Below are 19,193 nucleotides of genomic sequence, written 5' to 3' on the forward strand. Positions count from 1 at the left end.
TGGTAGGGATAGACCGTGAGGACTCTTTCTGGGACAGTGGTTCTTAATCTGGGTTCGATCGAACCCTAAGGGTTCGGTGAGTCGGGCTCAGGGGTTCGGCGGAGGTCAAAACACACCCGACTCATCGTGTAAATAAAAACTTCTCCCTATCGGCGTATTACGGATAAGGCAAGAGCAGAAGTCACACTGATTTGCAGGTGTGTAATTTGTAGTGAGTTTATGCACTGTGTTGGTTTTGTTCTTTGAACAAGGTGGTGTTCTTGCACGGTTCATTTTGTGCACCAGTAAATAAACATGGTAACACTTTAGTATGAGAAACATATTCACCATTAATTAGTTGCTTATTAACATGCAAATTAGTAACATATTGGCTCTTAACTAGTCATTATTAAGTACTTATTAATGCCTTATTCGGCATGGCCTTATTGCAATCCTAACCCTCTAACCCTGGCCCTAACCATCTTACCCTAACCCGAACCAAATAACTCTAAATTAAGTCTTTGTTTATTAGAATATGTTCTCCATACTAAAGTGTTACAAAAAACATAGAACTTTGTCTTGAATTTGAAAAAAAAATTTTTAGTTTTCACTAAAGAAGGGTTCGGTGAATGCGCATATGAAACTGGTGGGGTTAAGAACCTCCAACAAGGTTAAGAACCACTATTCTGGGACATCTTCTGGATTGTCTGCATGTTTTTAAAGGTACATGTCCCACTCCAACAAGCATTCACAGGCATAAAAATATATAATTAACTAATAATTAGGAATAACAGCTTTAGAACGCTTGTCAACACGTGACACATCTCCATGACAACCATCTCCCATGATCAGGGAAATCAGATGCCGCAGTGCCGTAAGCTCTTAGCCACTTCCTCTGGAATAATGTAAAGGACCAAGAGAACACCAAAAAACTAGTCGACATTCTTCTCTTCAATTCATCATTAGTAAACCTCGGGTGACTGAGCAGCAGATACGTGACGTAAATGTAAGGGCGGGGACAACTGACGTAACCAGGAAGTGTCCCGTAGGCTAGACTGTCCCAATTAATATCACTCCAGCCGCTGCTGGAGGACTCTCGCCAGGACCCACACTTTGTTGACTCCATTGGCTGGGTCCTTAGAAGGATGCAGCCCCCGAATTGAGACACAGCTAATGTCATGGCTGTCTTGAGTTTCCAATCATTTCTACAACTCTTATTTTTTTGTGATAGAGTGATTGAGCACATACTTGTTTGTCACAAAAAACATTCATGAAGTTTGGTTCTTTAATACATTTATTATGGGTCTACTGAAAATGTGACCAAATCTGCTGGGTCAAAAGTATACATACAGCAACATACATTATCAATTTTGGTGATGTGGAAAAGTTCCAATCAAATCAAATTAGCTTCATGGAATGGCGTCTTAACTTCATGTGAGTGATTATGATTGATGATACCTGTTGACTTCTCTGAGCCAATTAAATTGGGCTCATTTGATGTAGTCATTAGACTCGGTTACAAACGCAACAATGAGAAAGTCAAAGGAATTCAGCACAGATCTGAAAAAACAAATCATTGACTTGGACAAGTCAGGAAAGTCACTTGGAGCCATTTCAAAGCAGCTTAAGGTCTCAAGAGCAACTGTGCAGACAATTGTTCATAAGTATAAAGTGCATGGCACAGTTTTGTCACTGCCACGATCAGGAAGAAAATGCAAGCTATCACCTGCCGCTGAGAGAAAATTAGCCAGGATAAACAAGAGTCAACCGAGAACCACCGAAAAGCAGGTCTGCAATGAATTGGAAGCTGCTGGAACCCAGGTGTCAGTGTCCACAGTCAAGCGTGTTTTGCATCGCCATGGACTGAGAAGCTACCATGCAAGAAGGAAGCCCTTGCTCCAGAAGCGACACCTTAAGGCTCGTCTAAAGTTTGCTGCTGATCAAATGGACAAAGATAAGACCTTCTGGAGGAAAGTTCTGTGGTCAAATGAAACAAAAATGTTGTGGTTCAGCCACAATACCCAGAAATATGTTTGGAGGATAAAAGGTGAGGCCTTTAATCCCAGGAACACCATCCTACCGTCAAGCATGATGGTGGTAGTATTATGCTCTGGGCCTGTTTTGCTGCCAATGGAACTGGTGCTTTACAGAGAGTAAATGGGACAATGAAAAAATATATATACAAACCCCGTTTCCATATGAGTTGGGAATTTATGTTAGATGTAAATATAAACAGGATACATCCATCCATCCATCCATTTTCTTCCGCTTATTCCCTTTGGGGTTGCGGGGGGCGCTGGCGCCTATCTCAGCTACAATCGGGCTACATGATTTGCAAATCCTTTTCAACCCATATTCAATTGAATGCACTACAAAGACAAGATATTTGATGTTCAAACTCATAAACTTTATTTTATTTTGCAAATAATAATTAACTTAGAATTTCATGGCTGCAACACATGCCAAAGTAGTTGGGAAAGGGCATGTTCACCACTGTGTTACATGGCCTTTCCTTTTAACAACACTCAGTAAACGTTTGGGAACTGAGGAGACACATTTTTTAAGCTTCTCCGGTAGAATTCTTTCCCATTCTTGCTTGATGTACAGCTTAAGTTGTTCAACAGTCCGGGGGTCTCCGTTGTGGTATTTTAGGCTTCATAATGCGCCACACATTTTCAATGGGAGACAGGTCTGGACTACAGGCAGGCCAGTCTAGTACCCGCACTCTTTTACTATGAAGCCACGTTGATGTAACACGTGGCTTGGCATTGTCTTGCTGAAATAATCAGGGGCGTCCATGGTAACATATGTTGCTCCAAAACCTGTATGTACCTTTCAGCATTAATGGCGCCTTCACAGATGTGTAAGTTACCCATGTCTTGGGCACTAATACAACCCCATACCATCACAGATGCTGGCTTTTCAACTTTGCGCCTATAACAATCCGGATGGTTCTTTTCTTCTTTGGTCCGGAGGACACGACGTCCACAGTTTCCAAAAACACTTTGAAATGTGGACTTGTCAGACCACAGAACACTTTTCCACTTTGTAACAGTCCATCTTAGATGAGCTCAGGCCCAGCGAAGCCGACGGCGTTTCTGGGTGTTGTTGATAAACTGTTTTTGCCTTGCATAGGAGTTTTAACTTGCACTTACAGATGTAGCGACCAACTGTAGTTACTGACAGTGGGTTTCTGAAGTGTTCCTGAGCCCATGTGGTGATATCCTTTACACACTGATGTCACTTGTTGATGCAGTACAGCATGAGGGATCGAAGGTCACGGGCTTAGCTGCTTACGTGCAGTGATTTCTCCAGATTCTCTGAACCCTTTGATGATATTACGGAGCGTAGATGGTGAAATCCCTAAATTCCTTACAATAGCTGGTTGAGAAAGTTTTTTCTTAAACTGTTCAACAATTTGCTCACGCATTTGTTGACAAAGTGGTGACCCTCGCCCCATCCTTGTTTGTGAATGACTGAGCATTTCATAGAATCTACTTTTATTCCCAATCATGGCACCCACCTGTTCCCAGTTTGCCTGTTCACCTGTGGGATGTTCCAAATAAGTGTTTGATGAGCATTCCTCAACTTTATCAGTATTTATTGCCACCTTTCCCAACTTATTTGTCACTTGTTGCTGGCATCACATTCTAAAGTTAATAAATATTTGCAAAAAAAATAAAGTTTATCAGTTTGAACATCAAATATGTTGTCTTTGTAGCATATTCAACTGAATATGGGTTGAAAATGATTTGCAAATCATTGTACTCCGTTTATATTTACATCTAACACAATTTCCCAACTCATATGGAAACGGGGTACCTTAAACTTTTAACTTTAACTTTAACTTAACTTCAGGAGGGTATTTGTGCACCCAGCTCCACAGATGTTGCACTAGTTGGTGCAATCCTTGTCTTGGTTTTTTTGAAATTGAAAAGGTATCGTGTTTTGTGGGGTGGGTGCTCCATGAGTAAAAGGTACGGTGCCCGCTGTTATGGGCCTTTCAGTCCATGTACAGTCGAAGTTGGAGCTTGGTACTCATTGCCAGCAGTAAGTCAAACGTATTCATGGTTAACCAGGCTGTCCTTTGTCATAGATCATGTCCATTACTTCAATAAACAAAATGACAGGGTCCATGCAAGGGTGTTTAGTTTGAATTCCTTAAAAACTAATCGCTGATATTTTTTTAATGTGTAGAATGTATAAAAGAGTACAATGTGTCTGCAAGAGGTGGAGGAGTTAACAAATCTTAGGGTCTTGTTCACGAGTGTTGGAAAGATGACAGATCGACAGTAACGCTGTTGCTGTATCAGACTGGCATCGTGAAAAGAGGACGATCTACTCAACAAACTGGTCGATCTATGTTTTCTGAACCGACACTCGATTTGGCTAGTGACTAATAGAGGGTCTTGTTCACGAGTGTTGGAAAGATGACAGATCGACAGTAACGCTGTTGCTGTATCAGACTGGCATCGTGAAAAGAGGACGATCTACACAACAAACTGGTCGATCTATGTTTTCTGAACAGACACTCGATTTGGCTAGTGACTAATAGAGGGTCTTGTTCACGAGTGTTGGAAAGATGACAGATCGACAGTAACGCTGTTGCTGTATCAGACTGGCATCGTGAAAAGAGGACGATCTACTCAACAAACTGGTCGATCTATGTTTTCTGAACCGACACTCGATTTGGCTAGTGACTAATAGAATAAAATGGAGGATACGAGCTCCACAATTAACTTTCTTCACAGCGTGATTGGGAATTTGTTATGGATGCCTCAAAAAACACTTCCCGGGGAGGTGTTCAAGACATGTCCAGGAGTACACTTTGGATGACCTTTGTCTCACAGCTGGCCTGGAAACACCTTGCGTTCAAGCAATCCTGGTGATCTTGGATACTGAGTCTGCTCAATAGTTACTAAATTCATATTCACACATTGCACCCAATATGACCAAGCCAATCAATTTTTGGAGACGGTATAGATGGCAACCATGGGCCTAGTTTACCGTCTGCATCATAATGAACCTCACAGCATGTATCCCCTCATCTACTGACAGTTACCCTCCATAGGCTGGATGTTATAAACAAGATGGATCAAGGATGGCACATTGTGGATGGTTCGGAATAAAAATCTTGCACTGCAGTGAAATTAATTATGAAAGCTTGACTCGCATGACAGTGCTTGTTGTTGTTTCCCCCGAACACATAAACCAAACATAAACAAGAGCCACAATCCCTAGTACCTAAATGTAACGATTCTTACCTTTTACGTTTAAATAGATACGATACTAATGTTTGGTAACTGGGAATGGATACCAATACTCAACAATTTTCAGTACTTTTGTGTGTTCACACATGTATACTGAATAAAAATATAAATGCAACATTTTTGTTTATGCTCCCATTTTTCATGAGTTGAACTCAAAGATCTACAACTTTTACTATATACATATATACATATATATATATATATATATATATATATACATATATATATATATATATATATATATATATATATATATATATATATATATACATATATATATATATATACCTGTATATATATATATATATATATATATATATATATGTTTATATATATATATATATATATATATATATATATATATATATATATATATATACAGGTAAAAGCCAGTAAATTAGAATATTTTGAAAAACTTGATTTATTTCAGTAATTGCATTCAAAAGGTGTAACTTGTACATTATATTTATTCATTGCACACAGACTGATGCATTCAAATGTTTATTTCATTTAATTTTGATGATTTGAAGTGGCAACAAATGAAAATCCAAAATTCCGTGTGTCACAAAATTAGAATATTACTTAAGGCTAATACAAAAAAGGGATTTTTAGAAATGTTGGCCAACTGAAAAGTATGAAAATGAAAAATATGAGCATGTACAATACTCAATACTTGGTTGGAGCTCCTTTTGCCTCAATTACTGCGTTAATGCAGCGTGGCATGGAGTCGATGAGTTTCTGGCACTGCTCAGGTGTTATGAGAGCCCAGGTTGCTCTGATAGTGGCCTTCAACTCTTCTGCGTTTTTGGGTCTGGCATTCTGCATCTTCCTTTTCACAATACCCCACAGATTTTCTATGGGGCTAAGGTCAGGGGAGTTGGCGGGCCAATTTAGAACAGAAATACCATGGTCCGTAAACCAGGCACGGGTAGATTTTGCGCTGTGTGCAGGCGCCAAGTCCTGTTGGAACTTGAAATCTCCATCTCCATAGAGCAGGTCAGCAGCAGGAAGCATGAAGTGCTCTAAAACTTGCTGGTAGACGGCTGCGTTGACCCTGGAAAAAAGAGCTGGACTGCTGCTGAGTGGTCCAAAGTCATGTTTTCTGAAGAAAGCAAATTTTGCATTTCCTTTGGAAATCGAGGTCCCAGAGTCTGGAGGAAGACAGGAGAGGCACAGGATCCACGTTGCCTGAAGTCTAGTGTAAAGTTTCCACCATCAGTGATGGTTTGGGGTGCCATGTCATCTGCTGGTGTCGGTCCACTCTGTTTCCTGAGATCCAGGGTCAACGCAGCCGTCTACCAGCAAGTTTTAGAGCACTTCATGATTTTATTCGGAAAATCGATCGTCCCGGAAAGGTTTTGTGCACGTGGTGTCATGATAATATTGACTATGGATCACAAGGTTTCAAGGCTTTGGAAGTACATGCGAAATGCCAAAAATATATGAAACAACTTGAAGCAAGGAAAACAAACTTTTCACTAGCTGGTACTTTTGGATGTCAACCGATAGTGAGCAAACCTTACGGACTTCATCCTTTGTTTACATCGACAACTGCCGTAGACATCAAGAGGAAAGATCCACCCAAACAACCCACTTCAGTTGCAGACAGGGTTGTTAATAATGAGGTAAGCTAAAAAATATTTGTTTGTTTTAAATATTAACCAATTATTGCTTTGCGAAATATAAATGGGTTTTTCTAAAAATAAAAAGCCACGTGAAAATATATTATGAAATTACAGAAATTCAAAGAGTCGCATTATTGATTCCAGTTAACAATTTATTTGAAATAAATTTGCATATAATACTATTTTGTAGTATTAAGTTCTTAGGTAGTCTCTTGAAACTATTGTCAGTGGTGTAACAATCTTGAAGGTAAATATTTTCACACTTGTTTCATGCAATATGTCAGTGTCCTCACATTACTATTATTTCCTATTTTCAAATATGAGTAAACAATACTAAACATGTTTAATTATTTTCATAAATTTATATCCTATTATGGCGAAAAGAATGAAACGTTTACATTTGGTATTTTGTTAAATAAATTTGCAAGGAAAGCTTATGTTAGGGCTGGGCTCTCCGAGAAAGCTAATGTGTGAAGTGAACTGAAGTAATGTGGTAATGCTGTAAATAAACTGTAGATAATAACACTGATCGATGTGACACCTGTGGATGTGAAATTAACACAAGATGTAAATATTAGTGACTAAATACTGTTGGGACTGAACCATATACAGTGATACATTAGGATAATTGGGTTATGTATGTTCTATTAATGATGTTTTCATGTCTTTAAACACTAAAATATTTTCTTCAAATGGTGCTGTCTTTGTTAATTTTAGCATGTTAAATTGGTGAAAAACCAGGAGCTGGCTGGGGGGCCTTCGTCCCCCAGACCCCCGGAAATGTTTTCAGTCTTTTTCATTGTGGTCAAATCACATGCCTGGTGTGTGTGTGCAACACATGCCAAGGATGATGTTACTGTTGTGTTGTTGCTTGCTACAAAAAATAAAGTTGTCATTCTGCAAGGTAAAACTGTCGTGTTTTCCACTAGTCAAGTCAAGTCAATGCCGTCACAGAGGCGCCTTCCTGTGGGTATTGATGGGCGGCAAAATTTGAGACGTTCCGCGGTGTTTACTTCAGTGTTTACCACATGATTATGCATGGATTCTCGAGATCTCATAAAAGTCTGCTGTATTTCGATGCATGGCTGAGCCGCAACAGAACGGCGTTAGGGATTGCTGGACGGCAGATGGCGGTGCCGTTCCATGGTGGCTAAGTTTCGCTGGCGTTACGCATCCTGTGGAAATCAGGGGTAAAAGTATAATAAAATAATCAATGGATATTTTCAGCTGTGCAACTAATTAGTAGTCACTTATAGCCAAACATTGTCTGTGTTTGAAGTGTACAGGGAGAAAACATCTGCTGTCAGTTGGCAGACTGAGCCAATTGGATTGTTTTGGAGCAGCAGTCTATCTATTTGACTCAAAGCCAGTTTTTATCTAATCCACAGTGCTTGGATTTGTTGTTGTCTGATGTTTCATGAGCGGAAGTGGAACACCTTGATATGAAAATGTGCTTGGGGTTCAAAGCAGATCACAATTGTACACCCCGCCTCACTTTTGCAGATGATCATTTTTGGCAGTGTGATATTTCGTATCAAATGCTTATCTCCGTCACGCGCCCACCCTTGTGTACACCCACATGCAGAGAATAGCCTGAGAAAGAGGTTAGTGATGCATTTCCTTTGCTCTGCAGAGAATGATCACAACCAGAACAATATTGGTTGACTTTTTTAGATCACTCAGTTGTGTGGAGAGTGAGTAGCAGATGTGTCTTTACCAGAATGGTGAAGCATGGAAGGAGATAAGATGAAACCCATGAGTAGAGAGTGTGCTGGTGAATAAAAAATAATGGTGAAAAGAAGTGGGAGACCAGAGAGGGATCATAGTCTGCTTACAGCAGGGTTTTTCAACCACTGTGCCGCGGCAAACTAGTGTGCCGTGAGATATCGTCTGGTGTGCCATGGGAAATTATGCAACTTCTCCTAATTGGTCCAAAAAATATTTTTTGCAAATCAATGAATAGAATCTGAAAATAATGTGCCGTTGCTTAGTGTCTGTGCTGTGTAAAACTCAACAAGGTAACCATGTAATACTCCATGTCAGTAGGTGGCAGCAGATAGTTAATTGCTTTGTAAAAGTCGGAATGTGTCGGGTGAGACGAGGATGGTTTGTTGCGATCCCAATATGCAGACCACAGCAGGAGGCAGTGTGCAGGTAAAAAGGTATGTAATGCTTAAACCAAAAATGAACAAAAGGGAAAGGAAAAGGCAATGGCTATGCAAAACGAAAGTAAAACTGAACTGGCTACAAAGTAAACAGAAACAGAATGCTGGACGACAGCAAAAACTTACGGCGTCCACAAAATACATCCGTACACGACATGACAATCAACAATGGCCACACAAAGAAGGATAGCAAGAACGTAAATAGCCTTGCTTGCTAACACAAAGCAGGTGCGCGGAAATCGCCCAAAGGAAGACATGGAACTGCTACAGGAAAACACCAACAAAACAGGAAGGGCCACCAAAATAACAGTGCAAGAAAAGAACTACAGCACTACACACAGGAAAACACAAACAAACTCAAAATAAGGCACGACGACCTGGTGGAGTTTCATTTTTTAACGTTTTCTGCTGGTGGTGTGCTTCTGGATTTTAAAAGGAAAAAAATGTGCCTTGCCTCAAAAAAGGTTGAAAAACACTGGGTGGAGGGGGACGTGGCCTGCGGGCCTGCCGCGGAGCGGGGTGTGCAAGGACCGGCCTCGAAGACAGCAGCAGGTGAGTAAATTGCCCAGCCGGGCCTTGTTATCTAATCACCTGTTGTCCTTATTAGGAGCAGCCGGGACGACAGACGGGGGTGGGAGTTGCTGGTGAGCAGAGGATGAGAGCGAGAGACATTTTGCTGGAAAGCAAAACCACACTCCTTGTGAAAATAAAAGACTTGTTACCCAGACTACCGGGCCCACGAGAGCATCTTTGTGATCAGAAGGACCCACAGGAGGGCAACCTCCACACACTGGCTTACAGAAAGACATCGCGGTTAAGTGAGAGCATATTTAAAAAAGGCCCTTATAATGGGAAAGATAGCAAACAAATTAAAGACAACAAAAGACGGGGTTCAGATATGTTGGCAGAGTGAAGAGAAAGATGACAGAGACAAGAGACAAGCGGAATTTGGTGGGGTTAATCATGGAGCGTGTCGAGCGAAAAGGCGAGTCCTGCTGGAGTGACAGGTTGGCAGAGTTAAAACCCTCATCAGGCCCAGCACACGTCAAAGCGTCAGGCCCATGGAGGGAGAAGGGAGACACCCAGGGAATGTTAAACGTCCTCAGTTGTCTTTGAAACGGCTGACTTGGGCAAGTTCATCATCTTTGCCCTCCAGAGTTACTATCCATGATAATCACAAGGGCAAGGACAGGGACAATTCAAGTCGGATGTAACCAAACTGAAGCGTTCTCCTCTTTAAATGTCACACCTTTACCAGAAGCACACCTCTCGTGATCAACTAAATACCCGAGCCTGAAAGCCTCTGATCCAGCTCATACTGCAGTTATGTTATCCCAACATGTAAACAGGTCAAACACAAATGTATCAACATCCTATGTGACCGTCCTGTGAATGCAACAACCCAGCAGCTTGTGTGCAAGCAAGACAAGCGTATCGCCGCACAAGAAACATTAGCATATTGCAATTTGGCTCTCGTCCTGACTTATCTCAGCCTGTTCAACAGACTGAATATTGCAAAGCGACTTGGCTTGCATGCAGGAAGACGATTCCCTTGTACTGATCAATGATTTAAACTATTTTGTGAAAAGTCATTTTTTACTGATCCAAGTAAATTATTTGAAATATTTGATTTCTACCAACAATCTACTTTCACTTTGTTTCTGCAGATATTTTTGAAATATACTCAGAGTATTTACACAAACAATCTATCCAAGCTGTACAGTACTTCTAAAAAATTAAAAAATTAAAAATAAATCAAAGACAAACGTAGCTAAGGTAATAACATACAATTGAATGTAATATGTATCCACTGAACTGTTATAAACATACTTTCTGCATGCGTCCAATCTTTTTATTTTAAATAAACCTTCTAAACCACAGTTCTGCCTTTGTGTCGCCTCCTTCCCTTTGACAATACATAACAATGGAAAGCAGTAATAGCTGGCAGTATACAGTCCGATCCATAAAGAATTGACGCAAAGTTGACACTGGTCTAATGTTGTTGGCTCTATACACCACCACCAAGGATTTGAAAGGAAACAAGGTATGCTTTAACTGCAGACTTTCAGCTTTAAATTTGAGGGTCTTTACATCTAAATCAGGTGAACACTGTAGGAATTACAACAGTTTGTATACAGTCTAAGCCTTCCATTTTTTAAAGGGGCCAAAAGTAATGCGAGAACTGGCTGCACAGCTGCTCCGTGGCCAGCTGTTTGCTAAATTCTCGGAATCCATTTAGAAGAGGAGCAGATTCCAGGTCTAGAATTATTTTCAAGTGTGCTATTTGCATTAGGAATCTGTTTCTGTCAACTCTCAATGCAAGGTACAAAGAGCTGTCCTTCACAGTAAAGCTCGTCATTATTAGGCGTAAAAATCAAAACAAACCAATTAGAGAAATAATAAAAAAATCAGGTGTGGCCAAATCAACTGTATGGAACATTCTCAAAAAGAAAGAATGCACGGGTGAGCTCAGCAACATCAAAAAATCTGGAAGACAACAGAAAACAACTGATGGATGACCAAAGAAGTATTACCCTGGTGAAGAGAGAACCTTCACAACGGCTGTTTAGATCAATAAGACTCTCCAGGACGCCAGTACATACTGTATGTGTGTCAAAGTCAACAGTCAAGAGAAGACTTTACCAGAGTGAATACCACAATATGTAAACCCCATTGGTGAGCCCCACAAACCGTAAACAACATCTAAAATAGCCTTTTTATGGTCTTCAGAAAGATGAGACAAAGATCAACTTGTACCAGATCAATGAGGAGAGTACAAAGAATAAAGGCAACTGAAGTTATTCATATTTTTTTGAAGACCAAATGAACCTCTTTAGATTAATTAAGGCAACTGTTTATGTTCCAAAACATGTCACCTCATCAGTAATGCGTGGTGGTTCCCTTGTATTTGTTGACTATGTACTGCTGGCAAAAGCAGCAGGATACATTCTGAAGTGTAATGTATCTGCTCGTATTCGGCCAAATGCTTCATATCTCATTGGACGGTGTTTTGCAGCGCAGATGGACAATGACCCGAAGTAAACTGAAAAAACCCCCCCCAAAGGGCATTTTTAAGGCACAGACGTGGAATGTTATGCAAGTGGAATGTTATGCAATGAAAGGGGGTGTCCCGATACAACTTTTTATACCGATATTGACTTGAGTATAGGACGATATCGATATTAATCTGATACAAAATCAGCACGAATCATAATACCTTGTAACGACCGGGTCGCATAGTGATGCGGGGGTCGTTCTCCCAAGATGCAGATGGACTTCGGACACATGCGTGCAGGTAGGAAATGATTGATTTAAGCAATAAATCAGGCGGAAACAAACAAAAATGTGCTCATAGTACGGAAGGCAAAAGCTAAGGGGGCTAGCGTGGGAGCTAGCTAACAAAATGAGCTTAGAGTGGAAGATAATATACAAAAACAGGAATCAAACCATCGTTAACTGTTGCTTGTAGCAAATTAGGAAGCCAGACTGACTGAGCGGCAAAGGCAGGATTAAATAGCGCTCTGATCAGTGCTCGGGAAACAGGTGAGCGTCCCGAACACCAATCAGAGACAGGTGAAGACAATAAGCACCCATGGTAACAAAAAACAAAACTCAGGGGTGCACAAAACAGGAACTGAGGGAGTCCAAAAACCAAACAGAGCATGATCCGGGCAGCGGATCATAACAGTACTCTCTCCCCTTAAAGGACAGATTCCAGATCTCCCTAGAACAAAACTCAGATAGTTAAAAAGTCAGGGGAGGGCGGAGGAGGGCGGAGGGAGGACTTGGTGGTGGGTCGCCAGGCCAAGTGTCCCCGAATCCACAGGGGACGAGTCAGGTGGCGGCGAACCAGTCGTGGAGCCGGTACTGGCTGTGACTTTGGCGGAGGTGGCCTGGCTGGGGGTTGGGCTTGGCATGCCGAAGGACTGGTGGTGGTGGCCGGGTCGGAGGTTGCTGCCTGGCTGGGCGCAGCTGTGCCACCCCACTAGCACAGCTCCCAGCACTAGGCCCCCCCTCAAGAAGCGGATACCAGACGCGTTCTGTGCAGTCTGGAACAGTCTTTAGGAGTGGGTGGGCGTAGGTCAGGAGGGGGGTAGACTCCTCCTCTTTTGATTGTCCAAAATGTCTTTTCACACCCCCCACCTTAGACTGGGTGGGAGCACAGGGGCAACAAGTCTGTGAAGTGGGTGGAGCAATAGTCACTGGGGGCGTAGCCAAAGTCACTGGAGGCGGAGCTTGAGTTTTGTAGGACAGGGACAGACCTGGTGAGCGGGTCTGTAAAAAATTTTTTTGATAATGTTTTATCTTGGAAATAAAATCCTCAGGAGGTGGCTGACAGAATGAATTAGAAGTTTGGGAAAAAAGTTCTTGCTCTATGACGTCATCACTAATGGGTGGAGTGACGTCATCAGGGGGTGCCAACGGAGTGACGTCATTGTTGCGGATCTCCAGCTGACTGACAGCCCAGTCGGTGAACTGTTAGGCAAAATGATGAATTGGATTACCAAAACTCTGAGGGGAAGACTGGGCTGCTTGTGGCGTGCTGTGTACCGGAGGAGGAGATTGCGGGAGCGACGCGTCCTGACAGCGAGGCGAAGCCTTCCTTGATGGCTTCCGTCTTTGCCGGTGCGTCCGGTACTGCGGCGTAGCGGCAATGTCCTCGGGCCAAACGGAGTCAATGGGAACCAGCGAACGTCCAGGTCCCCACATCATTTTCTCGTTGTTCTCTGGAGAATAGTTGAGCGTCTCCGCTTCCATCGCCCGGAGCACCATCCACATACCTTCATCCACTTCCTCCATGCCCGTTGCGAGAGAACTGTAGGCTGCTGGCTTCCTACTGTAACGACCGGGTCGCATAGTGATGGTCTTGGTCGTTCTCCCAAGACGCAGACGGACTTCGGACACATCGTGCAGGTAGGAAATGATTTATTTAAGCAATAAATCAGGTGGGAACAAACAAAAATGTGCTCATAGCACGGAAGGCAAAAGCTAAGGGGGCTAGCGTGGGAGCTAGCAAACAAAATGAGCTTACCATGGAAGCTAATATACAAAAACAAGAATCAAACCGTCGTTAAGTGTTGCTTGTAGCAAATTAGGAAGCCAGACTGACCGGCAAAGGCATTATTAAATAGCGCTCTGATCAGTGCTCGGGAAACAGGTGAGCGTCCCAAACACCAATCAGAGACAGGTGAAGACAATGAGCACCCATAGTAACAGAAAACAAAACCCAGGGGTGCACAAAACAGGAACTTAGGGAGTCCAAAAACCAAACAGAACATGATCCGGGCAGTGGATCATAACAGTACCTAATGTTTAGTGTGCAATGTTAGAAAAGGCTTGATTGAATGAAATTACTAAAAATGGTAGATATGAAAAACATTTACCTTATGACCAGAGGTGGGTACTATTGTGCTACAATAATGTGTTCCATTACTTTTAGTCTCCTAAAAATGTGAGGCACATAAACTGTTGTAATTCCAACAGCTGATTTAGATTTAAATACCCTCAAATTAAAGTTGACAGTCTGCAGATAAAGCACATGTTGTATGTTTGATTTTAAATCTACAGTTGTGGTGTGTAGAGCCAAAAATACTATAATTGTGTCGATGACCTATATTTATTAACCTGGCTGTAAGCGAGTGCACCTCATGGAGAACATGTCAACATTGTGTCCAAAATGTCAATATTTTTAGTGTGAGCAGTACATCATTGTTATCTAGCAGTGCCTTAATCCCCCTGGGAATTGAATTCACCAGCGTTACACTGGTTGTTACTGGAACCCTCTTCCACTCTTCCATGATGACAACACTAAGATGGTGTGTTAGTATCTGCGCACGCCTGCACCTTCTGCTTGATGGAAGCATACTTAACCTCCAGCTTTCCCAGCCTCTCAGAGGCGTGTTCCAGGTTGTTATCGTGCTAGAAATAGGAGAAGATCATGACTTTTTAAAGATGAGATTAACATATTTAAAACATATTTAGATAAACTCTCTAAATTATGTGGCTTTGTTTTGAATTTTTTTTTTTTTTTTAAACAAAAATAGCATACATATTTAATATAGCATGGCCTGGGAGTTAAGTCTTCTTTAAAATAAGTGACACCTCTGTTTTTAACTTTGATTGAGGGGTTTTTGAACGCATCACAGTTATGTTCAATGAGATGCAAAAGTGAAACTTGTACATAATTTTCTCCTATGTTGCCACAAATTGATTTATTATACGCTTAGCTTTCTTCTATCACCTCATCCGTGTTGGTGCTGTGTGTGTAAATGCTTACGGTGAGTTTTGATGACATCATGTCGTCTGTGTTGAGTGCTGTTTTCTACGCGGGGTTTGCAGCTATCCATGTGGAAAGAAACATTTCGTACTTTGGATAGGAGGGGCGTTGTAGACTTTAGACATAATTTACTAAAGGTTTGCATGTACTATAACGTGCAAACTTTAATTAAGTGATTAAGTGAGGGACGGCGTGGCGAAGTTGGTAGAGTGGCTGTGCCAGCAATCGGAGTGTTGCTGGTTACTGGGGTTCAATTCCCACCTTCTACCTTCCTAGTCACGTCCGTTGTGTCCTTGGGCAAGACACTTCACCCTTTGCCTCTGATGGCTGCTGGTTAGCGCCTTGCATGGCAGCTCCCGCCATCAGTGTGTGAATGTGTGTGTGAATGGGTAAATGTGGAAATACTGTCAAAGCGCTTTGAGTACCTTGAAGGTAGAAAAGCGCTATACAAGTATAACCCATTTATCATTTATTTGATTATTTGGCGTACCACTAAATGGAGCCCGCATACCACTAGCGGTACATGTACCACAGTTTGAAAATCACTGCTATACAGGTGTATAGATAATACTTGGTTAATAGTCAGGTCACGATATATAAATAGAGTATTGTTGGCGGGTTTTGGATGGTTATTTAGAAGAAAAGAAGATTTCGAATGCATAGGGGTTGTGAATGATAAACAGCACATATTTTTCTAATGGTTGCGTATTTTCAGTATCACTGATCTGCTGATATGGGCAGAGTGCAGATGAGTTCCCCTTGGGATGTCATCCGACCCCGAATCTACGGGAATTGCTGAAGACATTCGGAGCAGAATATTCAAAATGGCCGTCTGAAATGGTGGCATTCTGTGATGTTTAGACAGTATTTTCACATACTTTGCGGATTGGGAATACAAGACACGGTTTAATGCAGAGATTCTCAAACTGTGGTACACGTACCACTAGTGATACACGGGTTCCATCTAGTGGTGTGCCAAATAATCACTTGATTAATTATTCAAACACAGTGCTACTGTTCAAACTGTGTGTATTGTAACAGTAACCAAATATTATTATAATATATTAAATACACTTGTTAAATAAAACAGCTGCCTTGGTTTTAATCAATACTAAGGCCTACAATGCTACTGTATTATAAAGTTGGTCATTATGGTGGTAGTTGGAGAGCCAGGTGTTTTCTGATGTGGAGGAATACAATGAAACACAACTCAGCATATAAAATCAGCTTGTTTTTTCATTATACTGGTACTTTAAACCAATTTAAGCCATGCTTGCTCCCCCCAAAAAAACACAACTTTAACATGTAACATAACTTTTTAAAAGAAAACCACTCTTGTAGATCACAAATATTGTATGAAAAATGTAGTCCAAACAACTACAGCAGTTACAGTATATGAAGTAATGTACTAATAACATACAGCATTTACCTTGCAGAGTGGACTTCTACAGTATTTCATAACAGCTGCTTCTCCGTCAAAAACACAACATCAGTTTCTCTATATTTTCATGGATATCTGCTGTTTTGATATTATTTTAACATTCCTGGCTGCTATTATCGACTCTTTCTGCTTTGATCTTACAGGGTTCACTGTGTTATTCGCTACGCTACGGACTCCCGAATCGCAACCTCAAGCATAACAATTAGCGGAGAGACAGCTCTTACCTCAAAACAGTCTTTAGTTGAGATCCCACTGTATTAAAACTACATACTAAATATTACCTCAAAACTGTGTTATTCTATTTTTGTAAGTGAGATTTTGATATATTTTGTCTTTGTGTGAATGTGCGATAACCATTTCCAAGAGAAAGTTGACATTGAAGAGCATTTAATAGGCAAGGAGGGTTGGTGTGATTTGTCAAACCAGTTTGAAATTGAAGCCTCTGCACACAGCAAAATCAATTTTCTGGGCTTTAACAGGGCATGGATGGTATTAACGCATTCTGCCAGAGAGTGAAAATCGATTACAAAGATGGACGGATGGAGGGATGGATATATAGATGAGTTGCACTGAAAAGAAAACCGTATCCCTAACCACAACACTTATAACCACTTCACATTTATTTAAGTGCAAGACGCTTAGTGTTAAATGATTTCAGAGAAGCATGTTTACTACCCAAGGCTATAAAAAAAGATTTCCTATCCAGTATAACTGGAGACGAGTAACAACTCACTTTTTCAGCAAGTTCAGCACGTGTAGCTGAAGCACTTCAAAGTACTGACTGAGGAAATGTGTTTTAGAGCAGGTTTGATATGACTAACACAAATTTATGACTTCCAATATTGTTGCCCTCCTGAAGGAAGGAAGTAAGAGAGCGTGAGTGGGAAAATGTCAAGTCTGTGTAACTGTCTCCATTGACATTCTCAGGAGACAAATTGAATGATTTTACACTTCGTAACTGCCCGTCCTGCTCCATTTATTGCCAAAAGAGATATCTACAGGACCCATGCTGTCGGGGCGGGATGCCAACCAGTGGGTGGGAGCGCACTTACTTTACCACATATCACGTCAAACCCGGTGCATTTTGGGTAATTGTGAATCTGCGCATGCATGTGTGAGCGTAGGAGGTAGATGCAGAGTCAAAGAATGACAGAGGAAGAAACACCGCAGAGAATGCATACTGGGACATAGCTTCTTTCAGGCGGTAAAACATCCATCGCTCACGCAAATTCACACTTACAGTAATCAGTGGTGTGGGAGTTCATCAGTGGGATCCCGACGGACGGAGGCGTGGTAGTGATTGGTGGTCCAAGGGCCAACCTTGTTGTGCTGCTGGCCACCGGTGGAAATTCTCCATTTGCTGAAATGAAATATAACATTTAATAAAAACGCTTGCATTTCTCACCCCTTGTACATCAGTCTGGAAGATATGAATAAGAAGGCTATTTAAAAAAAAAAGAAATCCATTAAGCCCCGAGCCACAACTACATTTCAAGGACTGAAATGATATGTTCGCTGGTACCTTGATCTCATCCAGCAAAAACTCCGCCTGATTGACTATTTACTGCACAAGATGGAGCAACCTTTAACTCCCAAAGATGTTGAAGCGGTGGTGACTAATTTTAGTTGCATGGTCGGAGGGCTGACCTGGAAAATGGTAAATAGTCTGTCTTATTCTGTACGTCTCAGTGTGGAGAAGAAAGGAGTCTTCATGGTTGTTTAGTTAAGCCTGTATCAATGAATCACTCTCAGGAATGACATTTGTGCATTGCTATCTGCAGCTGGCATGGCACAACATCAGCCTCATAATCACGGTCAAACCTCAAACAGCTGGTGTGTGATGGAAGGTTATTTAAAATGCTAGTGTTCATTTCGCTCACAAAACAACACTTTGTTCAATCATGGCTGGAACTATTCAACCTGAAGCGAGTGTGTGGCCAAGCTTGCAGTCGCACATATGGTATACTTCAGTGACGTGCAGTCAGGGAAGGCAGGTGAGGCGGGGCCTCACATGCCATCATGGAAAGAACAAAAATGTAAAAAGAAATCAAATTAATTACATTCCTATATGTATCCAGTGATTATACTATAAAGTTATTTTCTATTTAACTTCACCAGTTTTAGATTATTTTTTATTCCAAATCGCTTAATTTTCACATTTGCCGTTCAAATACTGAGAAGAGATTTGCGGTGAGTCAGCAGCCAGTTGAGCCTCACCATGGATTGTGCAATGACTCGGCTAACTGCTGGCCTGCTGTGCAGTGAGACCGTATTGCTATATGAATTATATTATACATTTCCATAGTTTAGTTAGCTGAGGTATATAATGTACAGTGTATTTTGTCAACAACTGTATGTGTGTAACGTATTTCTTGTGCTGAGCAATCATAAAACTGCTGCGAAGACGCACTGGGTGAGGCTCGCAGTTCTCCCGCC

The 19,193-nt window shown here is 41.4% G+C and overlaps 1 protein-coding gene across 1 annotated transcript in view; it reads right to left on the reverse strand.

Moving 5' to 3' along the window:
- alk (ALK receptor tyrosine kinase) overlaps nucleotides 1-19,193 on the reverse strand; it is a 289,826-nt gene that overhangs the window by 130,799 nt on the left and 139,834 nt on the right. Inside the window, exon 7 of the mRNA XM_062041724.1 lies at nucleotides 17,998-18,117. Within this exon, the coding sequence (XP_061897708.1) occupies nucleotides 17,998-18,117 (120 nt within the window). The remainder of the gene's footprint in view (nucleotides 1-17,997; nucleotides 18,118-19,193) is intronic.

This window comes from Entelurus aequoreus, linkage group LG03 (assembly GCF_033978785.1).
Source record: "Entelurus aequoreus isolate RoL-2023_Sb linkage group LG03, RoL_Eaeq_v1.1, whole genome shotgun sequence".
Classification (NCBI taxonomy): Eukaryota; Metazoa; Chordata; class Actinopteri; order Syngnathiformes; family Syngnathidae; genus Entelurus; species Entelurus aequoreus.